This window comes from Microcebus murinus, chromosome 2 (assembly GCF_040939455.1).
Source record: "Microcebus murinus isolate Inina chromosome 2, M.murinus_Inina_mat1.0, whole genome shotgun sequence".
NCBI lineage: Eukaryota > Metazoa > Chordata > Mammalia > Primates > Cheirogaleidae > Microcebus > Microcebus murinus.
The window spans coordinates 99,368,437-99,395,803 of NC_134105.1; the positions used below are offsets into that span (position 1 = coordinate 99,368,437).

General features: G+C 40.0%; 1 protein-coding gene and 1 non-coding gene across 2 annotated transcripts; one reads left to right on the plus strand and one right to left on the minus strand.

The window, feature by feature from the left end:
- Positions 1-4,094: 4,094 nt before the first annotated feature.
- Positions 4,095-22,713, minus strand: ANP32E (acidic nuclear phosphoprotein 32 family member E). The gene is made up of 7 exons (XM_076000079.1): positions 22,327-22,713; positions 18,976-19,125; positions 18,354-18,476; positions 16,814-16,979; positions 15,361-15,536; positions 7,634-7,688; positions 4,095-6,447 (listed from the first exon to the last, which is right to left on the minus strand). Exons 1-7 carry the CDS (start codon positions 22,378-22,380, stop codon positions 6,377-6,379), a joined length of 795 nt encoding a protein of 264 aa, XP_075856194.1. The 5' UTR covers positions 22,381-22,713; the 3' UTR covers positions 4,095-6,376.
- Positions 22,714-23,519: 806 nt separating this feature from the next.
- LOC142869631 (U2 spliceosomal RNA) lies at positions 23,520-23,710 on the plus strand. The gene has a single exon (XR_012918225.1). It is a non-coding gene; the product is annotated as a U2 spliceosomal RNA (small nuclear RNA).
- The last annotated feature ends 3,657 nt before the right edge of the window (positions 23,711-27,367 follow it).

Here is a 27,367-nt window from a genome sequence, read left to right on the forward strand (position 1 = left end):
TTCGACTCTGCTCTTGAATGTAATAATTAGGCTTAGCAGAAATTTTTGCCCGTGTTCCAGAGTCACATTAGAAACACACTCTGAAGTGATTAGCGCTTTCTATTTTATTTTTTTCTCCATGACTAAAGGGGCATCTGTCTAATTTCAAGTCCTCTTGCTGTCTCCCCGAGACCTTCAAATTCTCATCCTCCTGCTTGACATTCCAGAATCGCTGGAGGGCGCCCTATTGTAAAAATAACACCCCAGAAAAGGAAAGGAAAACTGTTTTATCTGGAGTGAGGAAATAAAGGTAAAATTTAAAGAGGCAAGTATCCCCTAGGACTACAACAGGTAACTCAAAAACATACCCCCAAATGATTACTTTGTCAGTTGAAACATTTAATAAAACCCCCCAGTGTGTATTCAAGCCTCCTATCAAGAATCTGAAGTAGTGATGCTGAGAATGACATTTGGTTGGTTCGTCCCAGAGGAGTGCGACGGGAAACAAAGCCTTAGACAGAAATTTAATCTTATGGCTGGAGTCCTTGAAATAAGGGTATGGGGTAAAAGCAAAATGAACAAGGCTGAGTTCTAGAGCTCTAGTCCTTCACGACTGACTACTACAGCCCAGGGTCCTTGGCAGTGGTTCCTGCCACGTATCCCAATATAGAAGGCTTGATAAAAAAAATAATTTTTGGTAAAATTATCAAATTTGGTAAAAATTCCTCACCGGTAATCCTATTCAGAAAGATTTCACTAATTTCCTACAAATAATCCTTAACACTGCAGAAAGGGGTTTGTTCCTAACTCAGAATATTGTCAGAAAAGTGGTAGGGGTGGAGCGCTGGGCTTCAACTGCCTTCACTGCAGACTTGCAGTATGATTGTAATTGCTGCTTCCCTTGATTTCTTCTGGTGCTCTGTCATTGGTTCTTAAGAAGTATAGGCCGGGCGCGGTGGCTCACGCCTGTAATCCTAGCACTTTGGGAGGCCGAGGCGGGCGGATTGCTCAAGGTCAGGAGTTCGAAACCAGCCTGAGCGAGACCCCGTCTCTACCAAAAATAGAAATAAATTAATTGACCAACTAAAAATATATATACAAAAAATTAGCCGGGCATGGTGGCGCATGCCTGTAGTCCCAGCTACTCGGGAGGCTGAGGCAGTAGGATCGCTGAGCCCCGGAGATTGAGGTTGCTGTGAGCCAGGCTGACGCCACGGCACTCACTCTAGCCTGGGCAACAAAGTGAGACTCTGTCTCAAAAAAAAAAAAAAAAAAAAAAAAGAAGTATAGTTACTTCAACTGCAGTTCCTTCCATTACACTGGGGCCCCAGTTCTACGGATCCCAGTAGTCTTCAGTCACGTCTCTCTACGTAAATGACTTTGAATGCTACTGACTACACTGTTGCTAGCTACTCAGTGCCAAGAGAAAGGGACTCTGGGAGAAAATCCTTCCAAGTGGAGAAAATCTATAGCCTCTGTAACTAATTCGGAGGCTGTAGAGTGAGTGACCCTATCTAGGAAAAGTCACAACCAAAGTGGAAAGCAGAGATCATTTGAATATTTAATAGGACAACCAGAGAAAAGAGGCCAGTGTGTGTCAAAAGTTACTTCTTGAAGCTAGAACAATTGTTTTCACCAGTGCTGGGTGCCTATTTGGTGGCCTCTGTCAGCATTAACCATCAATGTGGATGTGTCCGTTTTATAAGTAACTAAGTCCAAATGATGCCTTAACAAAAATTTGAATTATAATTATTTGTAAATATTCATGAAACTGAAAAAGTCATACCTGGTTTTTGTTTGTTTGTTTGCTTGCTCTCTTGACTACAGAAGATCGATTCTTTCTTAATCAGGGCTTGTTATGGAGCAACCCTATTTCAGAGTCCTAGTACCCAAAATAATGATTAGATTTGTATGAAATAAAAGTATTTTTTTTTTTTTTTTTTTTTTTTGAGACAGAGTCTCGCTTGTTGCCCAGGCTAGAGTGAGTGCCATGGCGTCAGCCTAGCTCACAGCAACCTCAAACTCCTGGGCTCAAGCAATCCTGCTGCCTCAGCCTCCCGAGTAGCTGGGACTACAGGCATGCGCCACCATGCCCGGCTAATTTTATATATATATTAGTTGGCCAATTAATTTCTTTCTATTTATAGTAGAGACGGGGTCTCGCTCTTGCTCAGGCTGGTTTCGAACTCCTGACCTCGAGCAATCCGCCCGCCTCAGCCTCCCAGAGTGCTAGGATTACAGGCGTGAGCCACCGCGCCCGGCGAAATAAAAGTATTTTACATGTATATAAAGTCTTTTTAAAGTTTCTCCTGAAGACCAACTCAATTTGTAATTTCCATTTTGTAGTGTAACCTGTTCTCCTTTAAGTTAGTGTTAGGTAGATAGTGAGGGAACTTCAGCTATCTTGGGGACAAAGGCAGGTGGGGGTGCCTCACCTTGGTGCTGCCTCAAGCAATTGCCTCACCTGGGGAAGAAGGATAAGGTGCCCCTCTTGGTGATACCCCACCTTGATCCTGCCCCAGGCACCCTGCCAATCTGCAAAAGAATGCAGGGAATTCCCCAGCCCTGGCACAATAGGATTTAGAAAGTGACCTAGAATAACCTAAGGCTAATTATCGTGTCATTAACTGTCCATCAAAGTGGTTCCATGGGAGAAAGGCCCAATCTGAACAGTATAAAACAGGACCCCAGACCATAACCCGAGCCCTTTTGGTGAATGTATCTTGCTCTTGCTCTGTGAATCTAGTCTTGCTCTTGCTCTGTAAACCTATCTTGTCCTTTCTCAATAAACTTTCACGCTTGCCTTGCTTTTGGTGTGACTGGTTATTCTTCAGCCAAGAGTACACCAAGAACCGAGAACAGACAAGACTGCCGACTGGACATTAAGGTTTTCAACAGACTAGTAACACAAGCAGCTGCCTGGGGCCAAAGTACCCATGGAAGGTTCTCAAATCTTAGGCTAATTAGTACATGAAAAAGGCATGCAGTAGAATGCTAAGCAACAGCTGCAGAATATCATTGCATCCAGTACTAGAAACAGGGGAAATTTTCAGCAACTGGAAGCATAGATGTCACATTCCAAAGCTACTCTTTAAAATATAGAACAAGGAATAAACAATATTTAAAAGTATTTTGGCACAACAAAGTGACTGTCATCAATAAGTCACGGTATACTTCAAAATAAGTAAAAGAGGGCCAGGCGCGGTGGCTCACGCCTGTAATCCTAGCACTCTGGGAGGCCAAGGCGGGGTATTGCTCAAGGTCAGGAGTTTTGTTTTGTTTTTGTTTTTTTTTTTTGAGACAGTCTAGCTTTGTTGCCCAGGCTAGAGTGAGTGCCATGGCGTCAGCCTAGCTCACAGCAACCTCAAACTCCTGGGCTCAAGCAATCCTCCTGCCTCAGCCTCCTGAGTAGCTGGGACCACAGGCATACGCCACTATGCTCAGCTAATTTTTTCTATATATATATTAGTTGGCCAATTCATTTCTTTCTATTTATATTAGAGACGGGGTCTCGCTCTTGCTCAGGCTGGTTTTGAACTCCTGATCTCGAGCAATCTGCCCGCCTCGGCCTCCCAGAGTGCTAGGATTACAGGCGTGAGCCACCGCGCCTGGCAAGGTCAGGAGTTTGAAACCAGCCTGAGCAAGAGCGAGACCCCGTCTCTACTATAAATAGAAAGAAATTAATTGGCCAACTAATATATATAGAAAAAGTTAGCCAGACATGGTGGCGCATGCCTGTAGTCCCAGCTACTCGGGAGGCTTAGGCAGTAGGATTGCTTGAGCCCAGGAGTTTGAGGTTGCTGTGAGCTATGCTGACCCAACGGCACTCACTCTAGCCTAGGCAACAAAGCCAGACTCTGTCTCAAAAAAAAAAAAAAAAAAAAAGTACTGGCTCAATTTGTACCCCAAAAGGAAAAATTATGGGAATCCAGAATTTTTTTGATTCTTAGAAAAAGTTACAATTGAAGATGATGAGGTAAACTATCAAATTGTAATGCCTCATATCACATCCTAGTGTTTGAATGAGTAATAATTTTCAACCTGTTTGTATTTTTTAAAAAGCCATTCAAAGCCACCAAAGGTACTGTTGAAAAAGTGAATATCATACACTGAAACTAATCATTATAACAAATCTTCAGTTTATTTGAAGCAACTCAGTTTCAAAAACTTTTAAGTTACAGCAGTCACAGAAAAAACAGAAACAATAAAAGAATAATCAAGAGTACTGCATTTTTTTGTTTGTTTTTAACACTGTCATGGCTTTATTCAAAACACAGTTGCACAAAAGTATTAACTTCAAAGTTTTTAAGGAGAGATTCTTAAGGAACTTAACACACTATATACATACTGCCATATAAAGAGCATTAAAATAGGACCAAAAACTTCTACAAAATATAAAACCCACCCTTACTTATTTGCATGAAAATACCACCCACAAAGCTAAGTAAGTCTTAAAAGTTATCAGGAGGCTCTAAGTGTTGTTTTCAAACCAAAGAACTCTAATTTTGATTGCACAATAAGATGATTGATAAGAAAGTTAATATATAGATTTCATTTTAAAAATAAGTATTTTATAATCTGGTATAGTATGTATGCAATGAGAATTCTTAGGGACTAGAACAGGGCATTTCAATGTTTTAAATTGGAAGAAAAATGTGAGTCTTTTGGAGATTCCAATCCCCCTACTACTAAACTTGTCCTACGTGTTTTATTTCAGTCACTTGTACAACTTTTTTAGTTTCTCCACAAATAACTTCATAATTTTTAATTTAAAATGCCAAGTCATACATTTTAAACTAAAAAGGAAGCAGCAGCAGTACTATACTCAGTAATTTAAATGTGTCCCAGTATAGAAGCATAATTTCAGTTAATTTGCTGACACTAACTTTTTAAAAATTTACAAATATTCAAAACAAAGTAAAAAATTTTACATAGCCAAGACTAAAAAAGCATTTGCCTTGAACATGGAGCCTCCATGACAAAAATGGAGATGCACTGGTCTACTCATTATATTTTATTTAGTAGCCATATAAAGAAACACACACACTTATCCCAAATATTTTTTCTATTTTAAATGGACATCCACTTGAAAACAAATCTTAATTTTAATACCAATTTAGTTTCAAATATTTTTCCTACTGCCTAGTATATTCCAAATAATGCTATAGCTGGTAATGCTTTAAAACTGTTAAAGGTTCTACTTGGGAAAATTAGAAATACTTTGCACAGTGATATCCAAATCATCTGAGAAGCCAACTTAAAAATTTGACTTGAATATCTTATTATCAACAGGCAATTGTTCTGACTTTTGAGGAACATTAATGCTGCTTCCAAAAGCCTCTGCTTTTCTTTTTTCTTCCTACTAATAGTCTTAGATGTTCGACTAAGAAAGATTTACACTAAGCAGAGCTTGTTGCATAAAACTGTATCAATAATATTTGTAGCTAAGAAAATACTCAATTACTTTCATTTCACTTATTTAAAACTCAAGACAGATCTGAAAAGGTGGTTGAGGTATAAGACTAAAAGTTTTCCTAGGTATCTACAAACTTCCCAACTTTCTTCTGAGATAGAAGGGAGTGAAACAAGAAGGGAAAGGTGATTATAAAAGAATTGCTGAGAAAAAGAATGCACACCTAAAACCAAACCAAAATAAACAACCACTGGCGTGTCATGATCTGCAGCCTGATGAAAGGGCTCACCTGCATATCTCTGGACTTAGTATAAGCAATTTGTCCTTCAAAAAGAAAATCTTATAGGTCACCACAAAATCCATGAACTGCATTACTGAATGGCACCTCCTCAAAATCCATGAACTATTAATATATTGCTGAACAGAACCTTTATTATTCTGCTTCTACTTTCCAAGTTACTTATGGGACCAAAAAAGCACTCAAATACTCTTACTAAAAAAAAAGCCACTGCCTTCAAACTAATGATCTCTGGATCACTTCTAAAAAAATAACCAACCCATCATTCAAGAGACTATTGTCATTTCATATTACAGCTTACTGTAATTTCAGTTAATTTATAAATAACTTTAAAACCTTATGAGTGAAATGCACCATACTACACCTGTGTAAAACTGATCATGTTTTAATTATGGGGTAAAAATGACTAATATAATGAGCTTGAATTAGAAAAATTAACATTCTAAATAAATCGCTAAGGAATTTCAAATCGGGGACCAAGAAAATTTTTCTCTACATACAATATGATCATTAACAGACTAGTAAATCTTATTTGGAATGATAAGGCAAAAATAGTAAAACCACACTTTTCCTATAAAAAGTTACACATTATGTTCTGTAGAGACAGCTATTGTACATGAAGAAACAAAGATGTGATCACTCTATTGCACACCCATGAATATTAGGGAATCTGGTCCTAGAATGATCTAGTCATCTTCTTCCTCTCCATCATCTTCAGCATCTCGTTTCCTCTTCTCCCCTCGAAGACTTTCTTCTTCTGGAAGAATAGAGGAAAAGTGTAATTAATTTTGACAAGTGAATATGTGTTAAGTTACGAAGTTTTGAATCTTAGTGAAAAGTTAATGGCAAAAGAAAATTATTTAAGTTTCCTCTCTGAATTTTTCCTTTTTTTTTCCTTCTTTTTTGAGACAGGGTCTCACTCTCTTGCCCAGGCTAAAGTACAGTGGCATTATCACAGTTTGCTGTAATCTCAAACTCCTGGGCTCAAGTCAATCCTCCTGCTTCAGCCTCCCAAGTAGCTGGGCCCAAAGGCATGCACCACCATGCCTGACTAATTTTTCTATTTCTTGTAGAGATGGGGTCTCACCATGTTCCTCAGGCTGGTCTCCTGGCCTCAAGTGATCCTCCCGCCCCCGGCCTCCCACAGTGCTAGGATTACAGGCATGAGCCACTGTCTGCAGCCTCCTCTGAATTTCTTTCCACTGCTATGTGATGAAGACTTACAAATCCATAATGACAGCTTGCTATGCACCCTTGTGGCCAAATCATGAAGTACGAATCAAGAAACAGGACTTGGCATCAATGGAATTGTTAGTAAATTTTAAAAATTATTTTGAAAGACCTAGGTAAAGAGTACCACAGAACAAATCTTAAAAGGGCATTATCTGGAGTTCAACTGTTCTTCTTCTATGGATAAGGCTTTACTCTTTCCAAAATGACAGACCTTTAAAAAATTAATAAATTCAGTTCAAGATTCCATTAATCTCTTCATTCCTGTTTTTAAAATAAACATCAGCTTGGGCAACACAGCAAGACTCATATCTACAAAAAATAAAAAAACTAGCCAGGTGTGGTGCCAAATGCCTGTATGTCCCAGCTACTTTGGAGACTGATGCAGGAAGATCACTTGAGCCCAGGAGTTCGAGGTTACAGCCAACTATGATCCTGACACTGCATTCCAGCCTAGGCAGCAGGGCAAGACCTTGTCTCCAAATGAATAAATTAATAAAATAAAATGTTATAAACTATTTATTTTTAATGGAAATAATGAATGCCCTGAGACAATTACTCTTTAAAAAACTTTTATACCTTTCAAGGCACTCCATAATAAACAAAGCAAAATCAAAGGGATCAATAATAACTTACTAGACTCATTCTTTAAAGCCCATGAAAAATAGCTGTGTCTTTAATTTCAGAATTTGTTTATGGCTAGTGTAACTCACCCTCTTCTTCTTCTTCTTCCCCTTCTTCAACATAGTCATCATCATCTTCTTCATCCTTGAAATTCAAATATTCAGTTTGAGAATAAAATAAACCATGACACAGATTTTTCACTGTCTGTTGTAATATATTCCAACAAGAACAAAGAAACTAAGGTTATTTTGTGTTCTGACAACCTCTGTCTACCTTCTATAGGTCTTTTTTAAAATCTTACTAAATCTCTAGTTTCTTTATGAAAAATAAATTATGCTTTAGACCAGCACTATTCAAAAGAACTTTCTGTAATAATGGAAATGTTCTACGTCTGTGTTGTGCAATATAGTAACCACCAGCCACACATGGCTACTGAGCATTTGAAATATAACCAGTGCAAATGAAAAACTGAATTTTTAATTTTTATTGAATTTGAACCAATTCAAATAGTCACATACACCTACCACCTACTATAATGAACAGAGCAACTTTTGACAATGTTAAAAACAGGATCTTCTATTTTACAGATAAAGGTAAGAAAATGCACTGAATCCTAGTCCCAATATAGTTATGTGTTTTGAATAAGTCACTTTATCTCTCTGGACCTCAGTTTTTCAATCAATAAAATATTTATCTAGAAAAACCTGTAAGTTCCTCCTACATAGAAAAATGTACACAACAAAATAGTAAATGTCAACAAAAATCAAGCCGGGCGCGGTGGCTCAAGCCTGTAATCCTAGCACTCTGGGAGGCCGAGGCGGGCGGATTGTTCGAGGTCAGGAGTTAGAAACCAGCCTGAGCAAGAGCGAGACCCCGTCTCTACTATAAATAGAAAGAAATTAATTGGCCAACTAATATATATATAAAATTAGCCGGGCATGGTGGCGCATGCCTGTAGTCCCAGCTACTCGGGAGGCTGAGGCAGGAGGATTGCTTGAGCCAGGAGTTTGAGGTTGCTGTGAGCTAGGCTGACGCCACGGCACTCACTCTAGCCTAGGCAACAAGCGAGACTCTGTCTCAAAAAAAAAAAAAAAAAAAAAGTTAAAAAAACAAAAATCACAATTAAAAAAATGATCTACAACTCTTGTGAAGTTATTCTGGATAGCTATGACTTAAACCAGGGGTGGGGAACCTTTCCATGTTGGAAGGCTGCATTAATTTCACTGTAATCAAATAAGGCCGCATTCAAGAAACTTCATGTAGATATCCTTAAAAATGTACATTACTTTGTAAAAATCTAACTACTACTATTTACTTAATCTCAAAAAATGAAAACTATTTGTTAATTTTAAAGTTAACTAACCTTTAAATAACTTTGTTATGTCTACTTTTTGTTGGAAAGCATCTGAATATTTGGTTGCAGCACAGAGGTCTGCAGTTTCAGTTGATCCTCTAGATGAGTATCAGTCATTTGTGACCTTAAGGGTGTCATGATTTGAGTTGGGTAGGAGAAAGCAGCTTTGCAGGAATAAGTGGTTGAAAAGCAAGAAAGCATTTTTCGGACATGTTGCCAAAAGCATGAGTATTCTACTACATTTTTCCATGTCACAATTGGATCTTTCTTAGCATCAAACAATGATTTTAAAATGATTTTAAAATACTAAGAGCTCAATTACGTCCATCTGTAGTTCTTTAGGTGCCTTGGTGATATCAACTAGGTGAGGCAGAAATGCTAATTTGAGTGTGATGTCATGATTCTCAAAGTCAGTGAACCTTTCAGTGTATTCTCCAATTAACAGGTCTATAACAGCTGTGTATTCTTCAAATAACTCACATATATCATCCTGCTCATAAATGACCTAACTAGAGAAAATGTTCACCTGAAATTTTCTTTTAAAGAAGTGTTTTGGAAAAAGAGCTTTGAGTTTTTTCCCAAATACTTGGATTTTTTGCCACATATCATATATAGATTTAGTTTTACCTTGCAAAGAAATATTCAAGTTGTTTTGATTTGACATATCACACAGATATGCTGCATTCCTATAGAAATCTTCTTTCAATATTTCACATTGCTGATTCTGTTCTTCATAAAATTTAACTACCTGTTTTCACACACTTAAAATTTTGGCTAATACCTGTCCCTGTGATAGCCAATGCACTTTAGAATGGTATGGCACAGCCAGGCTGAATACTTCATCATTCAACTTTAGCATGTTACAAAACTGAACATACATGAATATAGTTAATACTCATAATTTGTTGCAAAGTATCACTTAAAACAGTATCTTTAACACAGATTTTTTTTTTTGAGACAGAGTCTCATTTGTTCCCCAGGATAGAGTGAGTGCTGGGGTGTCAGCCTAGCTCATAGCAACCTCAAACTCCTGGGCTCAAGCAATCCTCCTGCCTCAGCCTCCCAAGTAGCTGGGACTACAGGCATGCACCACCATGCCTGGATAATTTTTTCTATATATATTAGTTGGCCAATTAATTTCTTTCTATTTATAGTAGAGACGAGGTCTCGCTCTTGCTCAGGCTGGTTTTGAACTCCTGACCTCGAGCAATCCACCCACCTCGGCCTCCCAGAGTGCTAGGATTACAGGCGTGAGCCACCGCGCCTGGCCAACACAGAGATTTTGCTAGTGCCAGATACAATAAAAAGAAACAAGAGCATCTGGATCTGTTAATACTTTTTTATCTGTGCAATAAACCCTTCATGTTTTCCTGTCATGGAAGGTGCACCAACTGCACATACGTTCATTAAATTTACCAAATTCAGTCCAACTTCACATTTATCTTGAAAGCTGTTCAAGATAACTATTCCCCAAGTTCTGTTTGTAAGAGTGCCCAAAGTGAGTAACTTCATAGCAAAGAAAATCTTCTGTTATGCCCTGAAGGAACTATAAAACCTGTACAAAGTCAGTAGCATCAGTTGATTCATCCAAAGCTCATTCATCCAAACTCAATAATATATATTTTCCTTTTGAAGTATTGCATGAAGTTGTTCTGTTAAGTTGAAGGCTAATTCATGCTGACAATCAGCTATGGTTCTCCTTGAAAGAGGCAGTTGTTTGTACATTGAAACGTTATTGGGGTCTGAGCATCCTACAACTTCGACAATGCATTCTTTCACAATTTCTACAACACTGAATGGCTTCCCCCAATATACAAGCTACTTTATATACTGCGTCAGTGGCATTATGTGCGGGTTTTATTTCTGCTTGAAAGAATCATCTTTGCTTTTGCTTTAAATTTCTGCAATACAACCTTTCACACCTCTCCCTCTAATTTAAAATATTTATGGTCCTTATGAGTGTTATAATGCTGATGAACATTGAATTTCTTTTTCTTTTTCTTTTTTTCAATGTAATCGGCTTATTGAAGAGCACTGAATTTCTTTAATGTTGATACTGCAATATCACAAAGCAAGCAAATCATCTTATATTTAACAGAAACAAGATAATATAGCAATTCCCAATCCTCATTTCAAAAAACCTATTTTCTTCCTTCAGTATTCTCTTGGTCTCCTTTGACATGATGGGCTGTTAAGCAGACAGAATTAAAAAATACTGTCGAGCTGTGCAACTATTCACAAATTCCACTTCAAAAAGGAATACAGTGCATGGCCAGGTGCGGTGGCTCACGCCTGTAATCCCTAGCACTCTGGGAGGCCAAGGCAGGCAGATTGCTACAGGCGCATGCCTGTAGTCCCAGTTACTCGGGAGGCTGAGGCAGTAGGATCGCTTGAGCCCAGGAGTTTGAGGTTGCTGTGAGCTAGGCTGACGCCATGGCACTCACTATAGCCTGGGCAACAAAGCGAGATTGTCTCAAAAACAAACAAAAATAAAAGAAACACAGTGCATCATCCACAAAAGCTGGTAACAGACTGGTGTACTTGACCCCCTAAACTCTTACCAACCAGCCTCAAGCAGTAGTGGTGCCAGTCAGGTGAAGGAAGTTAGAATTAAATCATAAGCGTAGTGGCCATCAATTTAGCTCTCATGGCTTACTAATGCTTTAATTGTGTGGTCAATCTGGGAGGATTATTTTGTTGAAACTTAATTTATTCTTTGGTATTTTAAATATGTTCATTTTAAAAATAAAAATAAAATATAAAAGGTGAATAAAAATGTATTAATAAAAATAAAACAATTTGTTCTACAAAATTTGGATTCAGTCAAAAGGACACACTTAAGGACCCAGAGGGCCACATATGGCCTTAAGACTGAAGGTTCCCCACCCCTGATTTAAATACTGCCTTGAAGCATTACAACCTTTTTTTTTTACTCTAGCCAACTGGAATGCAAATCTCTGAAGTGCACTGCATACTCTTCTACCATTTTATGCTAGACTTAACTTACACCTTTCTCTTGAATAATCATGGTCACCATTTTTTTATGCATACCATTCTGATCATAATATTATACCAATTAGTATATATTGATTCCCTCTGAGCCTATTAATATATGAGGATGATTTTCTCCTTTTTTTTTTTTTTTTTTTGAGACAGAGTCTCGCTTTGTTGCCCAGGCTAGAGTGAGTGCCGTGGCGTCAGCCTAGCTCACAGCAACCTCAAACTCCTGGGCTTGAGTGATCCTTCTGCCTCAGCCTCCCGGGTAGCTGGGACTACAGGCATGCGCCACCATGCCCGGCTAATTTTTTATATATATATCAGTTGGCCAATTAATTTCTTTCTATTTATAGTAGAGACGGGGTCTCGCTCTTGCTCAGGCTGGTTTTGAACTCCTGACCTTGAGCAATCCGCCCGCCTCGGCCTCCCAAGAGCTAGGATTACAGGCGTGAGCCACAGCGCCCGGCCGATTTTCTCCTTTTTAAAAAGACCCTTGTTCATCTTGCTCACTCTTGAGAAAAGAATAAATAAAAAAAAATAAAAAAAAATAAAAAAAAAAAGACCCTTGCCTCCATTTTGAGTTGTTTCTTTTCCTAGTTTTTATGTCCTTTTTTGCAATCAGTTACTATATCAATTTTAATCTGCTATGGAATCAGAAAAATAGATCAACAAGCTTATTAGAGAATTGAATATAAAAAGAAAATAGGTTTAGCTTGAACCCTCTCCTAAGAATAAAATGTCTTTTGTTACTTATATCTTGGCAGCTCAGAGATCTTTTATATTTACTGCTTTGTTCTTGGCTATGTTCCAAATGGCTAAATTCCAGTAAGATGAGGTGCTACTACATGCTCAAAGAACCAAACCCATCTAGGGTCGCCCAATGCCATACAAGTTTACTGCTCTTCAAAAATACTCTAACCAATTTGTAAAAGCCAAGAACCACTGGGTAGTTAGGGAAAACTTGGACAACCTTCCCTTTTCACAATATTCACATCCCATTTGTGTCTAGAAATACTAAACAGAACCTAATTTTCCAATATTTAGCTAGAAGCCCCTGACAAACTAAACTGCATAATTTTGTTGTTGTTGTTTTTGAGACAGGGTCTTGCTACCTGTTGCCCAGGTTGGAGTACAGTGGTACAATCATAACTTACTATAACCTCAAACTCCTGGGCTCAAGCGATCTTCCTTCCTCAGCTGGGATAGGCTCATGTCAATAAGCCCACCTAATTTTTAATTTTTTTAGAGACAGGGTCTTGCTCTTGCTCAAGCTGGTCTCAAACTCCTGGCCTCAGGCAATCCTCCCCCCTCAGCCTCCCAAAGTGCTAGGATTATAGGTGTGAGCTACCAGGCCCAGCCAAACTGCATGATTCAGAAATCATTCTTATACAGCCAATTGAAACACTGTAAAGAACCTTCATACCAGAATACCAGTAAGCTACAAGGAGCAGAAGGAATGGGGTAGTAAATAGCACAAAAAGGACCACAGTAAAAATCAGAAGAAACTGTAGCCTTACACTGAAGAATAAAAGGAAAGAGAGGGGTGGAGGAGAGGGAGGGTAGGAAAGGGGAGTGGAAGGGAAAGAAAAGAGAAGCAGAAGAAACATTTTAAACATCTCCAACTTGCAAGGAATAACAAAAGAGGATATTTAGGCCGGGTGAGGTGAGGTGGCTCACGTCTGTAATCCTAGCACTCTGGGAGGCCAAGGTGGGTAGACTGCTCAAGGTCAGGAGTTCAAAACCAGCCTGAGCTAGAGCAAGACCCTGTCTCTACTAAAAACAGAAAGAAATTAATTGGCCAACTAAAAATATATACAAAAAATTAGCTGGGCATGGTGGCGCATGCCTATAGTCCCAGTTACTCAGGAGGCTGAGGCAGGAGGATCGCCTAAGCCCAGGAGTTTGAGTTGCTGTGAGCTAGGCAGATGCCAATGCACTCTATCCCACTCTATACCAGGTGACAGAGTGAGACTCTGTCTCAAAAAAATAAATAAATAAATAAGTTCTATTCTTCATTATTATATAACTCCTAACTCGCTAAGGCCTCAAGCAAATATGTCCTATTTTTCTATCATAGTTTCATATTTAAAATGGTATCAGAAAAAATTATCATTGATCAGTGATATGATCTATCAAACCAATGTAGAAGAACTAAGAACATTAGAAGAACTAAGAATACTAACAATTTCTAGTCTAAATAAGAGATATTATATTTAATACTAAAAAATTATTTTAAATTATGAATATAGACCTCAATTTAACATTAGGAGAAAATAACTTACCTAAACTCCCAGGGGTTAAAGATCATTTGTTGTAGTCAACTGACAATTCTCATGAGCCTATTATGTGCCAATCAATCAATATACAAGACGCTGAGATACAAAGATGAATGGCTGCTCACCTTAAGGAGCTCACCACCTAGTAGAAAGTGGCTGATTTTTGTAAAAGTGTCTCTAGGCAATAGAAACCTGATCAAGGTTCTGAGGTAACAGAGGAAGGAGTGATTGCCTAAGAAAAAGTATAGAAAGCTTCAATAATTAGGCAACTCCAGAGCTGAGTTTGTAAAGCTAAGCGTTCACAAGAAAAAGAAAAAAAAAAAGAGGGAGTTGGGGATGGAAAAGAGTTCACAAGCTATGATTTGGGTGGTAGTTACACAACCATATATGTATGTAAAATTTCATGGAGCTATTCATAAAATTAATGTACTTTACATGCTTCAGTATATTTGTTTACCTCAAAAAAGACAACAAAGTTCATCAGAGAGCATGAGTAAGTCATTTTAGATAGACTGAACAATGTATACACAAGTATAAAGGCAAGAATAGCTTGGTGTGATGCTTTAATTTGGTATTGAGTGAGAAGAGGCTAGAGAAGGAAACAGAGGCCAGATAATGAAGGGCCTTCTATGTCTTGGTGGCAACAGGGAAACATGAAAGGGTTTCAAGACTAGTAATACAATCACATTTGCATCAACTACCCAGTCATCACTGCACATAAGTGGTGATGCTGTATTCAGAAAGAATATCTAGAAAGCTACATAAAAAGTACAAGCAAGAGATAATCAGGGGGAAGAAACTTAAGTTTTCTTAAGTGCCAGGGACTATGTACTTCATATATACTATCTTATTAAATCCTTAAAACAATCCTATGAGATTGGTATAATCACACTTTTATAAATGTAGAAACTGAGGCTCAGAGACATTTATAAAATGTTTCTACCATATCATGCCACTGAGGGTAGAATGGATTTGAAAGATATCTGGAAGTAAAATCAACAGGTGTTTATGATTATCTGGATATAGTTTATAGTTTTGGGGTGGGGACAATGAGAAAAAAGACAGACAAATATATGCACACCCACAAGTTAGAAACAACTCTCAGATGTCTACAAAACACACTTTTTACAGTACTTAGCCCTATGCCTAAATAATCAATTTTCAGTGTAGGTAAGAAGTTTCTATTCACCTGAATTTCTTCTTTCATTAAATATGAGAGGCCCACTTCCTCTTCGCCCTCTCCCAATTCTGAGCCTGCTTCATCTTCATCCTCATCTTCTTCCTCCTCTTCCTCCTCCTCCTCCTCATATCCTTCAGGTGGACCAGCTTCATCTTCCTCTTCATCTTCATCATCGTCATCTCCATCTTTAAAAATATTTTAAAAGATGAGCAAATGGCTGGGCAAATGTTTCTGGCTAGCATGTTGATCCTTTCTACCTTGTCTAATCACTTCAAACTATCAAGCCAATGGTTAGAAAAGCATCTCAGGGTGATTTCTTTTAAGATTTCCATTTTACAACATTCAAAGTTACTGCTTGTGAAGCATAGTTTTCTAAGTACTGACATTTATCCAATGTATAGATTTTCATCAAAACATTACTTTTTATCATTTTAATAGCAAAAAATTTTTCACCCAATAATAACAAGCAGTGTCCCATTACTAACAACTATTCCACATCTGATCTGTTAGTCAGATCAGATATGGAATATTTAGAATATTAGAAGATTTAGAATATATATCTAAAAATATGTATTCATTAATTCTGGAATATCTTTCAGCACCTTAAAAAGAAACTCCACAATTAGCAGCAGTTACTCCCCATTCTCTTCTCCCCTCTGTGCCTGGCAACCAATAATCTACTTTCTATCTCTATGAATTTGCCTATTCTGAACTTTTCATATAAATGAAATCAAACAATATGAGGACTTTTGTGTCAGGCTTCTTTTACTTGGTTTGGTGAGATGCTTTAATTTTGTATTGACGAAGAAGAGGCTGGAGAAGGAAACAGAGGCCAAGTAATGAAGGGCCTTGTATGTCTTGGTGGCAACAGGGAAACCTGCAAAGTTTTCAAGAAGACTAGTGATATGATCACATTTGCTTCAAACTACCCAGGTAGGATTGCAGAGAATATTCCTAAGTGGAGATGCTGTAATGAACACTTCTACCATCTTTATGGTAGAATAATATTACATAGCAATGATAAATCATATTTCTTAATCCATTCATCAGTTGATAGACACTTGGGCCGTTTCTACCTATTATGAATGGTTCTTTTTCAAAAAAGCATTATTTAGGAAATTGCCTTTGGGTTGTTTCTATTTATGGGCTATTATGAATGGTTCTTTTTTTTAAAAAAAGCATTATTTAGGAAGTTGCCACTTTTACTGGGTGGTGGTTACACAAGTTTATACAGATGTAAAATTTAATGAAACTTCATGTTATAATAATCATTAAGTTCCATGAAACTTAGAAATCTGAAAGAAGAAATACAGGCTAGAGTTGTGGGTTTTTAAATTTTTCTTGTCTTACTAATACCTTGTTGTGGCTTTTCTCACACCTAAATCTCTAAGCCCAATCTAATTTGCACAGTTAGAGTGGAGGCTATAATTATGACACATTTATGAGTATTAAGAATGATTACCCTCATCATCCTCCTCTTCAGAGTCTGGCGCTTCATTATCCTCCTGATCAAATCCATCTAAGTATGTGATTTGCTGCAGCAGTTCAAAAATACTTTCTCTATAATCTTCCAGGTTTGTGATCTCACAGTTAAACAAGTCAAGACTTTTCAAATTTTTAAGATTTTGCTGGAAAAGTAAAGTTAATACTTACATTCAAGATTTAAAATATCATCCTATTTCTTTTTAATTCATTATCCAGAAAATATATTTTTTAAATAGAGAATGATTTTTGGATTTTTAGAATTTTAAGATTATATCAAACACAGCCAACTCTCTTAATTAGCCCCTGGCATATAAACTCCAAAAGAGTAAGAACTTAGTTTTGTTCACTGTTGCATCTCCAGCACCTGTCTTAGTGCCTTACTTAAAGGAGGGACCCAACATATTTTTGTTGACTGAATCGGTACATAATTAGGCAACAACAATACCCTGGTCAACTTAAATCCACAAACAAGCTTATTTTCAACAATTTCAACCTCCTCTCAATCTTTTAAAAATCAGAGCAACAATTTTCAGAGTTTCATTTTTTCCTTTTCTTTCCTCACATTGAGAAATAATGGGGCAAATAATAAAATAACTCAAAAAATAATCAAGAGGGAAAAAGTTAAGAAAATGCCAGAAATTTAAAAACCTGATAGTCAACTCCTGAAGTTGATAATACAAATACATTTCTCACTGATTTAAAAATTCACCTGAATATTTTACTCTAAAGGAAAAGAAAGCAGTAACAGTCTAGATCACAACATAAGAAATTGACAAGTTTCAAGAGTTAAATAGAAATTAAAAAGATAAGATACAGGCCAGGTTGGCCGGGCGCGGTGGCTCAGCCTATAATCCCAGCTCTCTGGGAGGCCTAGGCAGGCAGATTGCTCAAGGTCAGGAGTTCGAAACCAGCCTGAGCGAGAGCGAGACCCCATCTCTACTATAAATAGAAAGAAATTAATTGGCCAACTATATGTAGAAAAAATTAGCCAGGCATGGTGGCACATGCCTGTAGTCCCAGCTACTCAGGAGGCTGAGGCAGGAGGATTGCTTGAGCCCATGAGTTGGAGGTTGCTGTGAGCTAGGCTGACCCCATGGCACTCACTCTTGCCTGGGCAGCAAAGTGAGGCTCTGTCTCAAAAAAAAAAAAAAAAAAAAAGATACAGGCCAGGTGAAGTGGCTCACACCTGTAACCTAGCAGGTGTTTGGGAGGCTAGCTGGGAGGAAAAATTGCTTGAGGCCAGGAGTTCAAGACCAGCCTGAGCAATAACAAGACCTCATTTCTACAAAAAAATAGAAAAATTAGCTAGGCATGGCTGTAGTCCCAGCTACTCAGGAGGCTGAGGCAGGATTATCACTTGAGCTCAGGAGTTTGAGATTGCAGTGAGCTATGATGACGCCACTGCACTCTAGCCCCGGCTACAGAGCAAGACTCTGTCTTAAAAAAAAAAGATACAAATCTCACAAAATTTAACAACAACAAAAAAACAAGTCCGCAAATAAGACTGTTCCACTTACCAGAGCTTCTACTGTACTGAGATCCTTGATTTTGTTTCCACTCAGATTGAGGTAGGTAAGATTTGGACATTTCTCTGCCAGGACTTCCAAGCCTCCAGAAATTATATTGTCACTAAGCTCCAACTATATATTCAACATGAGAGTAAAATAAAAAATGGTGAAGGCATCAGATCAAAGATTTTAAAAGTATAACAACTGGAAGAAGAGAAACATCTGTCATTCTCTCTGGCTTCAGGAGACTGTCACTATAAATCATTAATTTCCAAATTTCCATTTACATCTGCCACATAATATATTAGAACTCTTATATTATATAATGGGCTCCCATCCCAGCTTTGGTTCCAGTTGTATAACATTTGGATTTTATGATTCAGAAAAAAATATTTGGCAGATATTAAATCTAAATTCATGTTATAAAGCAATTCCATTATTAAATTTAAATTTCTAAAAGCAATATTAGAGCTGATGCCAAGATCCTATATAATCCTTTTTCTTATCTTTAGAAACTTAAAAACTTCTAATTAACAGGCAGAATGGTCATTTCATTTGGCCAAAAATGAGCCATATTAAGAATAGCCTTTAGCATTGAAATCATGATGCTTGCACGCTAATGCCAACTTACTTTTCGAAGTTTATTTAAGCTTGGAAGCCGGGCAAGTGAACTTAGTTCCACATTAGCCATACTCAGAAACTCTAGTTCTTTAAAAGTATCATTCAGGCCTTCAATTTCCCCATTGACACACAGGCAATTATCAAGAACCAATTCTGTCACCTGTAAGAGGGAACACATTAATGATTCTTTAGTTTGCAATCTGTTTAGCAATAGACCTGGGTCTTATAAAAATGTGAATATTAAAACCACCAATCTCAAGTTTGATTGCCCATTGGTTATAAAAAAAACAAAAACCCACCAATCTTCTCACACAGATCTGCTTGATTTCCCCCCCAAAATGGATATACAATCTAAAGTCATCACTATAAGCAATCTTTTAAATTTAAGCTTGGACTAAGAAGTTCAATGCCTGCTTCAAATCACTGAGGCATAAAAAACAAAACTTTGGGCCGGGCTCCTGCCTGTAATCCTAGCACATTGGGAGGCCAAAGCAGAAGGATCACCTGAGGACAAGAGGCTAACACCATCCTCAGCAGGACAAGACCCCACAGCTACAAAAAAACAGAAAAATCAGCTGGGCATAGAATCTCATGGCTGTAGTCCCAGCTACTCAGGAGGCTGAGGCGGGAAGATCACTTGAGCCCAGGAATTTGAGGTTGCAGTGAGCTATGATGATGCTGTTGCACTCTAGCTGGGTTGACAGAATGAGACGCTATCTCAAAACAAAAACAACAACAAACACACCAAAACTTTGAAAAAGTTCCATGTGAAACCTGTTTCTGATAATGATAAGGACACTCGGCATATACATTCAACACTGGGCATATATTTATGCAGTGAGGGGATATGTGGGTTATTGGGAAAGGATTAAAGTAAGCTCCCCTAAAATTTAAGAAGAGAGAAAACTCTTGAGTCACACATTTTATAAAAAATAAAAAAAGAGAAAAAACTATTTAATCACTTTTTCAGTTTAAACCCACTTATCTTTGGTTAATTAGACAACTAAGATAAATACTATCATAACTCAATAAAACCTTGTTACCCTTCATGAAGAAATAAGCTCCTTCTGGAACAGCCCAGCTTTTGGGTGTTATTTGTTCCAACATCGAGGTCAAACACTATCACCCAGAACAATACATCCTTAACAAAATGTTATTTCTCCCTGTCACTCCGGTAGCTTTTCTGTGGACTCTTCCCCATTCTTAGAGGGAAATGGGCTGGATTCCCTATTAGGTCAGAGTTGTAGTAACAAAACTTCCTGGTGTTGGCCTAAATGGACTTAATCTTAAGGGGGAGGCAGGAGATCCTGTTCTCTATCTCCAATGCAAAAATATGTTTGGGGTATTTGAGAGCTAAAAATTAGCAACAAGGATGCCACCTTCTCTATGTGAATATGACTTTGATATAATTATTTCTGTGACCAGAGAGGACATCATGGCCTCACGTTTAAAGACAGGAAACCAAGACCCACACAAGAATGACTTGCCTAGGGTCACACAAGTAGTCGTGGCAGAGCTGTGCCTGACTCTAAGTCTTCCAACTCCCAGTTTAGCTTAGGGGTGAGAGGGCTACTAGATTTGGTATCAGAAAACCAGTTCTTCCACTTGAGTAAATCACTTCACTGCCCTGAGACTGTTTGCTAATTTGGATTCTAGAATACAATTCATCTTACAAGTGTGTACGGAGGAAGAAAGTAAATAACAAACGCGAAAAGTGCTCTGTAAACTGCCTATACAAATATAAGAGACCGTTATTATACCACAGCGGAAGAAGCTACAAAAAGGCAACGTCTCACACTCCCCAAAACTGGAAAGAAATTACGATCTCTAAGTAAAAGAATGCAGGAGGCGGAGATGTCCATTTTTCCAACCCAAGACATTAAAAAGTATCCTAAACTTGTGCTTCTGAGAGATGGCTTTTAAAGTTTCATCCTGTTTGTTTTTTCCTGAAGCCCCTAAGAATAAGCTCTAGAAACTTCAAGTTCTCTCTGGGATGACCCTGATAGTAAGCGACTGTTTCCTCCTCCCTGGCCCCTGCCAATTTCAGGAAAATAGAAGACTTAAAAAAAAACAAAGTATGCGTGCCGAACGCGAAAGCCCAGACAGACGCAGATCCTGTATGCTGGTATGCACGGGCACCACCCCAGTTTAAATATATATATTATATATATATATCTCCATGTCTTATCCTTAGATTCCAATTCTAGGGCTTATTTTAGAGACTTAAAAGGAGCAAGACTACGTCGGTTTCCTAGCGCGAGGCTCCTCGTTGGCCACGGGCCCCGCTCTCTCGACCTGCCGCTCCGACTGACGGGAAACCCCACACGGGGCGGGGACTCCCCAAGGAAAAAGGGGGTCGCCTTCCAGCCCGCGTTCCCCTCGCGCCTCCGCCCGGGGCGGGAGGGCTGGGTGAGGTCACGAAGGCGCCGGCGAAAAAGAGGCGGAAACATCTCCCGCCCGACCCCCGAAAAGTTGACCGCGACCCCGCCTCACGTGGCCCCTCCCAACTCCGTCTCTTTAACTAAAGCGACAGCAGCGAGAGCGCATCATTTAGTTTCGCCGAACCCATCTTTAAAGCACAAAACTACTGCGGCCCATTTGTTGAGTTTTTGTGAAACTATCTCCAAGGGATCAAATTCAGAGTGGCGGCCACTACCACGCGACATGCTGAATATCGTCACACCGCAGGGAAAGAAGCGGATTATGCCTCACGTCCCCTCCCCACCTCCGGTCACTGCGACGAGTAACAAAACTCACCCGCTGTCCGAGAACCCGCCACTGACCCAGATTCCGCGGGCGGCGCGCGGCGCTTCCCGGGGGAGTGGGCGCAGCCGGCGCAGTACTCCGCTAGCGACCCCAGCCCGCGCGCGGCGCGACGTCGGCAGCCGGGGGCCTCGAGGCTGGCGGAGCCCACCCCCCACATACAAAAATAAGCGAGTTGGCAGCACTGCAGAAAAGTTGGACTAACTTCTCAGGCGGCGATGGCTGCGGCAGGGGCGAGTGAGACTGGGGGGTCGCGCCCACGCCGCCGGCCCCCAGGAGCAGGGACAACAGGAGCGAAGCGGCGGAGCGCCCGCACCACCCCGCTTCCCGCCCCCACGAGGCCAGGACGCCAGACTCGAAGCAAGCCGAAAGGGACTAAGCCCCCACGCACACACAAAAACGCCCCTAGAAACTTAAACCCTTCGCCATTTTAAGTAGAGAATTTTAATGATTTAAAATTAAACATTTTCCCCAACCCTAACCCCAGGTGGGGTTAACTTATTACCCTTCTCTACCCACCCACCCACCAGGACCACCACAAATCCGACCCTCAGAATGTAGGGCTGGTGGGGAAGGGGTGGGGGCTGAGTCATCTCACCTCCTCCGGAGCTCTGTTCCTTAACTCCAGGTTAATCCTCTTCTTCATCTCCATGTCCTCCTCCTGCTCTTCTGCTACTACTCTCCTCCCTTTCTTTTTCCTGCCTTTCCCACTACCCCCTACCCTAAAATTTGAAGAGATTCGGAAATGAATGAAAAGAAACGCAAATATAAACGCCCACTACCACCATATAGGTGTGGGGGAGAAAGAAGAGAATAGCAAATGGAGTCCAAGGAGTTGGGACTCTAACTCAGCTGCCCCCACCTCCTTGTCCACACACTAGCGCGCACACACATACACACACACACATACACACACCCGCAGTTCCTTCCCCTTCAATGGCTGCTCAGAGACTGAGCCTCCATGACACGGCACCGCCAACCCCCTAGTCCACACTCCACCCACCTCCCAAACGTATTGGTTGATTCTTTAGCGTCACACTAGTCCATTGGGCTATGTAAATGCCTATCAGTCTTGATGGCGGACCTGGACCCGAAACTCTGTGTCTATTGGCTACGACCAAGCGCGCAGTTAACTCCGATAGGTCGAGGAGAGTGTATGTCCCGGCGAAACGATTTTGAATCCCAGTAGCCCCCCTCCTTTTCTTTGTGTGGTTGGCGCGCTTTCCCTCGGCGCTCGGACGGTTTTGATGCCTGTTGGGTTTGTTTTTTGTTTTGTGGGGGCTTTTTTTTACTCTGTTTTTAGTGTTAAAGGGAAGGAGAAAGCATCCTTCCGTGTCCAAGTCATCATGCACCAGCTCTTCTTTGCTGTTTCAAAGCACAGCCGTTGCTTTGCAGCCAAGGTGTACAGCAACGTGCGCATCACATCAAAAGGATGCCATCGTGGCACTTCCCTGCTGGGGTTAGGTTTCTCAAAGAGACTGACCTTCCGTGGTACAAAACCAGAGCCGAGATAAAGGTGGTACTTTAACTTCCACCATAAAAACTGAACAATTTTGAAAGCAGTTGGGTGAAGTATGTAAGTTAGGGACCTTAAAATAAAACTATCTGGAGAAATTGTTACTGAGGTAATTGTTGCTGTAATAAACACTGAGACCTTGGCAAAACAACGTTGGCTTAATGAAAATCCGACATTGATTCGCATAGAAATGGCACAGCAATGTGTCTCCTTTCTAATTTCTCTTGGGTTGGTTTCCATGGAAATCTGTAGGTAAAATGTGCTTTTAAAAGTCTATCACTTCTAAGCCTTTTGGCTTAGATCAAGTGTAGTATCTGTTCTTATCAGTTTAATATCTGATACATCTCCTATCCAAGGACAATATATTAAATAGATTTGGGGAGCAGAAAAATGGAAGAGGAGCTTGCTCTGTCCAGTCCATGCATCGACCTGGTATTGCAGTACCTCCAGGAACAGTGCAGCCCCTCGGAGGATTAAAACTTGGTGTTTAAGGACAGAAGAAAAAAATCTGTCTATGTGTGATTAAAAGAGTGAGATAAAAATTTTTGTTTTTTTCCACCATAGAAAAGCTTTTTACAGCAATAAAAAAAAAAAAAAGTAAAAATTTTTGTTTTGAGAGTCTAACTTTTCTTAGTTTTTGCTTAAATTCTATCCTTCTTATTTCCTTACACCATTCCCAGGATAAATATCTAAAGAAATTTCAAGTGATTTGGGGAAGTGGGTGAATTAGTCCCACACCTCCAAGAGCTGAGTGCTTGTTACTTTTCCAGTTTCTCAGGTTAGAGATCTGGGCTCCTCATCACTCCACTGTCCCTCCTCCCTACACACAGAGACACTCAGCTCCTCAAATAGGCTTATTTTTAAAATGTAAGTATTTGGTATTTTGCATTTTAAATGCCTTAACAGAAACAAATGGTGATTATCTTCACAATGCTAAGTGTGTCCTTTGAATTCTCTGAAAAGGAGATCTTGTGAAGATAAAGACAAAGGGGACGAGGGAGAGCTTTTGGTATAAAACGGCATCTCTGAGGGGTCCAATTGGAAATTTAGTAAAGTTTTGTTTGTTTTAATGGAGGCTGAAGGAAGCCAGGATGATATGAAAACTGAACCAAAATACACTGAGGAACAGTTCAAGGAAGAGCTAAAAAGCAAGGGAAGAGGCCGGGCGCAGTGGCTCACGCCTGTAATCCTAGCTCTTGGGAGGCCGAGGCGGGCGGATTGCTCAAGGTCAGGAGTTCAAAACCAGCCTGAGCAAGAGCGAGACCCCGTCTCTACTATAAATAGAAAGAAATTAATTGGCCAACTGATATATCTATGTAAAAAATTAGCTGGGCATGGTGGCTCATGCCTGTAGTCCCAGCTACTCGGGAGGCTGAGGCAGCAGGATTGCTTGAGCCCAGGAGTTTGAGGTTGCTGTGAGCTAGGCTGACGCCATGGCACTCACTCTAGCCTGGGCAACAAAGCGAGACGCTGTCTCAAAAAAAAAAAAAAAAAAAAAAAAGCAAGGGAAGGAAAAAAAAGAGCTAAAAAGACAGAAGCACACTTTAGTATCAGCCTAGGAATAAGTCCTGAGTTATGATCACTCTGGCCACTGCAGGATCTGGAATGAAATCCAAAAGAGAGTTCAGGAAAGGAGATTCAGATATAGAAGTTACTTGTATAAATGTGATAGTTGAAGCCATGAAAAGAAAATAAGACATCCATAGGGAATGTATATAATAAGATTATCAGGCAAAGGAGAGCAAAACATGGTTGGGGAGGAAAAGAGGATGGAGGGCTTGTCTGCCAGAGTATACTCGAGGAAACTGAGGAGTAGATAGAGAAGAAAGAAAAAAGTGTATGGAAGCCAAATAAGAGATGGAAAAGGTTATCATTGGAGTTAAATGATAGGGCTTCAAGGAAGAGATGATTACAGGAGTTAAATGGTATGCTGGAAATAATCAATGTAAGGAAAGGCTATGAATTCCTTTTACCATTGGCTAGTGGCTGCAGAAAGTACACCATAGTAGCATGGACAGGGATTCACTAAAAGTAGGCCTTCCTCTCCACAACCATTATCCCCACCCTCATATCACTTCTCATCTGCATTACCTCAATATAATACCTTGAAACTTACCTTTTTCCAGTTTCAACCAAGAAGGCAGGATAAATAAGATACTAGGGAAGGAGAGAGTCCCCATAGCACAGGTGCACAGAAAGAAAAGTGCCTAGAAAAGGCTCAGATGAAGAATATTGGCAAGTTAGGATGGGTATATGAAGCTAAAATGAAGAGTAAAACAGTGAAATAAATATACTCAGGAGAAAAGCAAACTCATGAATTAGAACATATTTTAAGCCAAAATAATTAGGCAGGGTTTAAATGGTAGACTGAAGAGTAAGGTTAAGTAATCAGAAGGAGTGGAATGAGTGAGACAGTGAGTCAAAAAACTCCTTTAATACACCAATAAGAAGCATGCATCAGGATATTATCAAACTCAACTTGTCTTTAACATTCAAAAACTAAGTTCATCTTCTGCTATTGAATATCTTGTTTGAACCTCTAAATCCCACCTTCACCCTTCTCTCTCCTGCTCTGTAACCCAAAACTCACATTGACTATGTAAATTATTATGGCTTCCTGGATTTGGTTCTGATAAGAAATCAGAGTCGGGAGTAAAGAGAGGTTGGAGTATTTATTCCCCCAACTTCTTCTCTACCAGGTCCTTACAAGATGCCTAAGTTCTTCTACTGAAAGCCACAGATCTTGTTAGGACTGTGGTGGACACTAGAATGTACCACTCAGATTTTCCTTCAGGAATGAAAGACTTACTCCCCTAGCTGCCTCGAGTACTGCGAACGATGACCCTAAGCTGTCAGTTTTCGTAGGGGATTGCCTTGGCTGAATAAAATTGCCTTGCTCAAGGTTATACCTCCTTCTGGGGGAAGCCCACATACAATGACTGACATACACAGAAGTATTAAGATCCAGTCTGCCCTTTTGCCCAAACTTAGACAAACTCTGAAGGGCCATCACAACTCCAGAGCACTCCGTGGGGTCGGCTGAGGCCTTTGTTAGGACTGTTATCGCTATTTAATTTCCCCCTCTGTTTAATCCTGCTTCTTTCTCCTCCCTTCCACTGGTATTGGTCCCAATATCCCTCAATAATAAAAATCCCGAATGGTATTTCTTTTCTTTTTTACTTTTTTTTTTTTTTTTTGAGACAGTGTCTGACTCTGTTGCCTGGGCTAGAGTGTCGTGCTGTCAGCCTAATTCACAGCAACCTCCAACTCCTGGGCTCAAGCAATCCTCCTGCCTCAGCCTCCTGAGTAGCTGGGGCTACAGGTGAGCACCACCATGCCCAGCTAATTTTTTCTATTTTTAGTAGAGATGGGTATGGGGGAGGTCTCACTCTTGCTCAGGCTGGTCTCTAACTCCTGACCTCAAGTGATCCCCCTGCCTTAGCCTCCCAGAGTGCCAGGATTACAGGCGTCAGCCCCTGTGCCTGGCCTGAATGGTATTTCCATCTCAGAGTTTGCTTCCCAAGGAACCCAACATGTGACAGTGGCTCTCGCCAAATGCATACCTGCCTCTGAGAAAGCCCAAACTAACCTATAGGAAGATTACATGGAGAACCCTTGAGACTACATGAAAAGAGTGAGAGGTGCCCAGCCAGCCCCTACAGCCCCTAACTTTTCCACCTCCAGCCACTGTCTGACTGCAACCATGTCGCGCCCGCCTCGCCAGCAAGGAAGACGCGGCAACCGGAGTTCTTCTGACAGCGCTTTAATGGGGATTGCTTAACTGGTTACATGCGGAAGACCCTGAGCACAAGCTCTCACACACTTATATACTCTAAGGAAGGAGGGAAGTGATGGGGATAGGTTAAAAGCGCGCGAGGGTTATTACTGATAGGCCAAGCTAAGATCCTTCATATGCATACTTATAGAACAGGCCAGGACTTACTCTGCGCATGCGCTGAACTTGTTTACTACAGGCGGGCCAAAGGAAATCGGCGCCATCTTGTAATGGCGTTGTCACCGCCCCCACACAACCACATGAGAGTTTCTGAGCCAGAGCCACCCAGCTGAGCCCTTCCCAAATTCCTGTGCCATAGAAACTATGAGGGATAAGAAAATGATCATT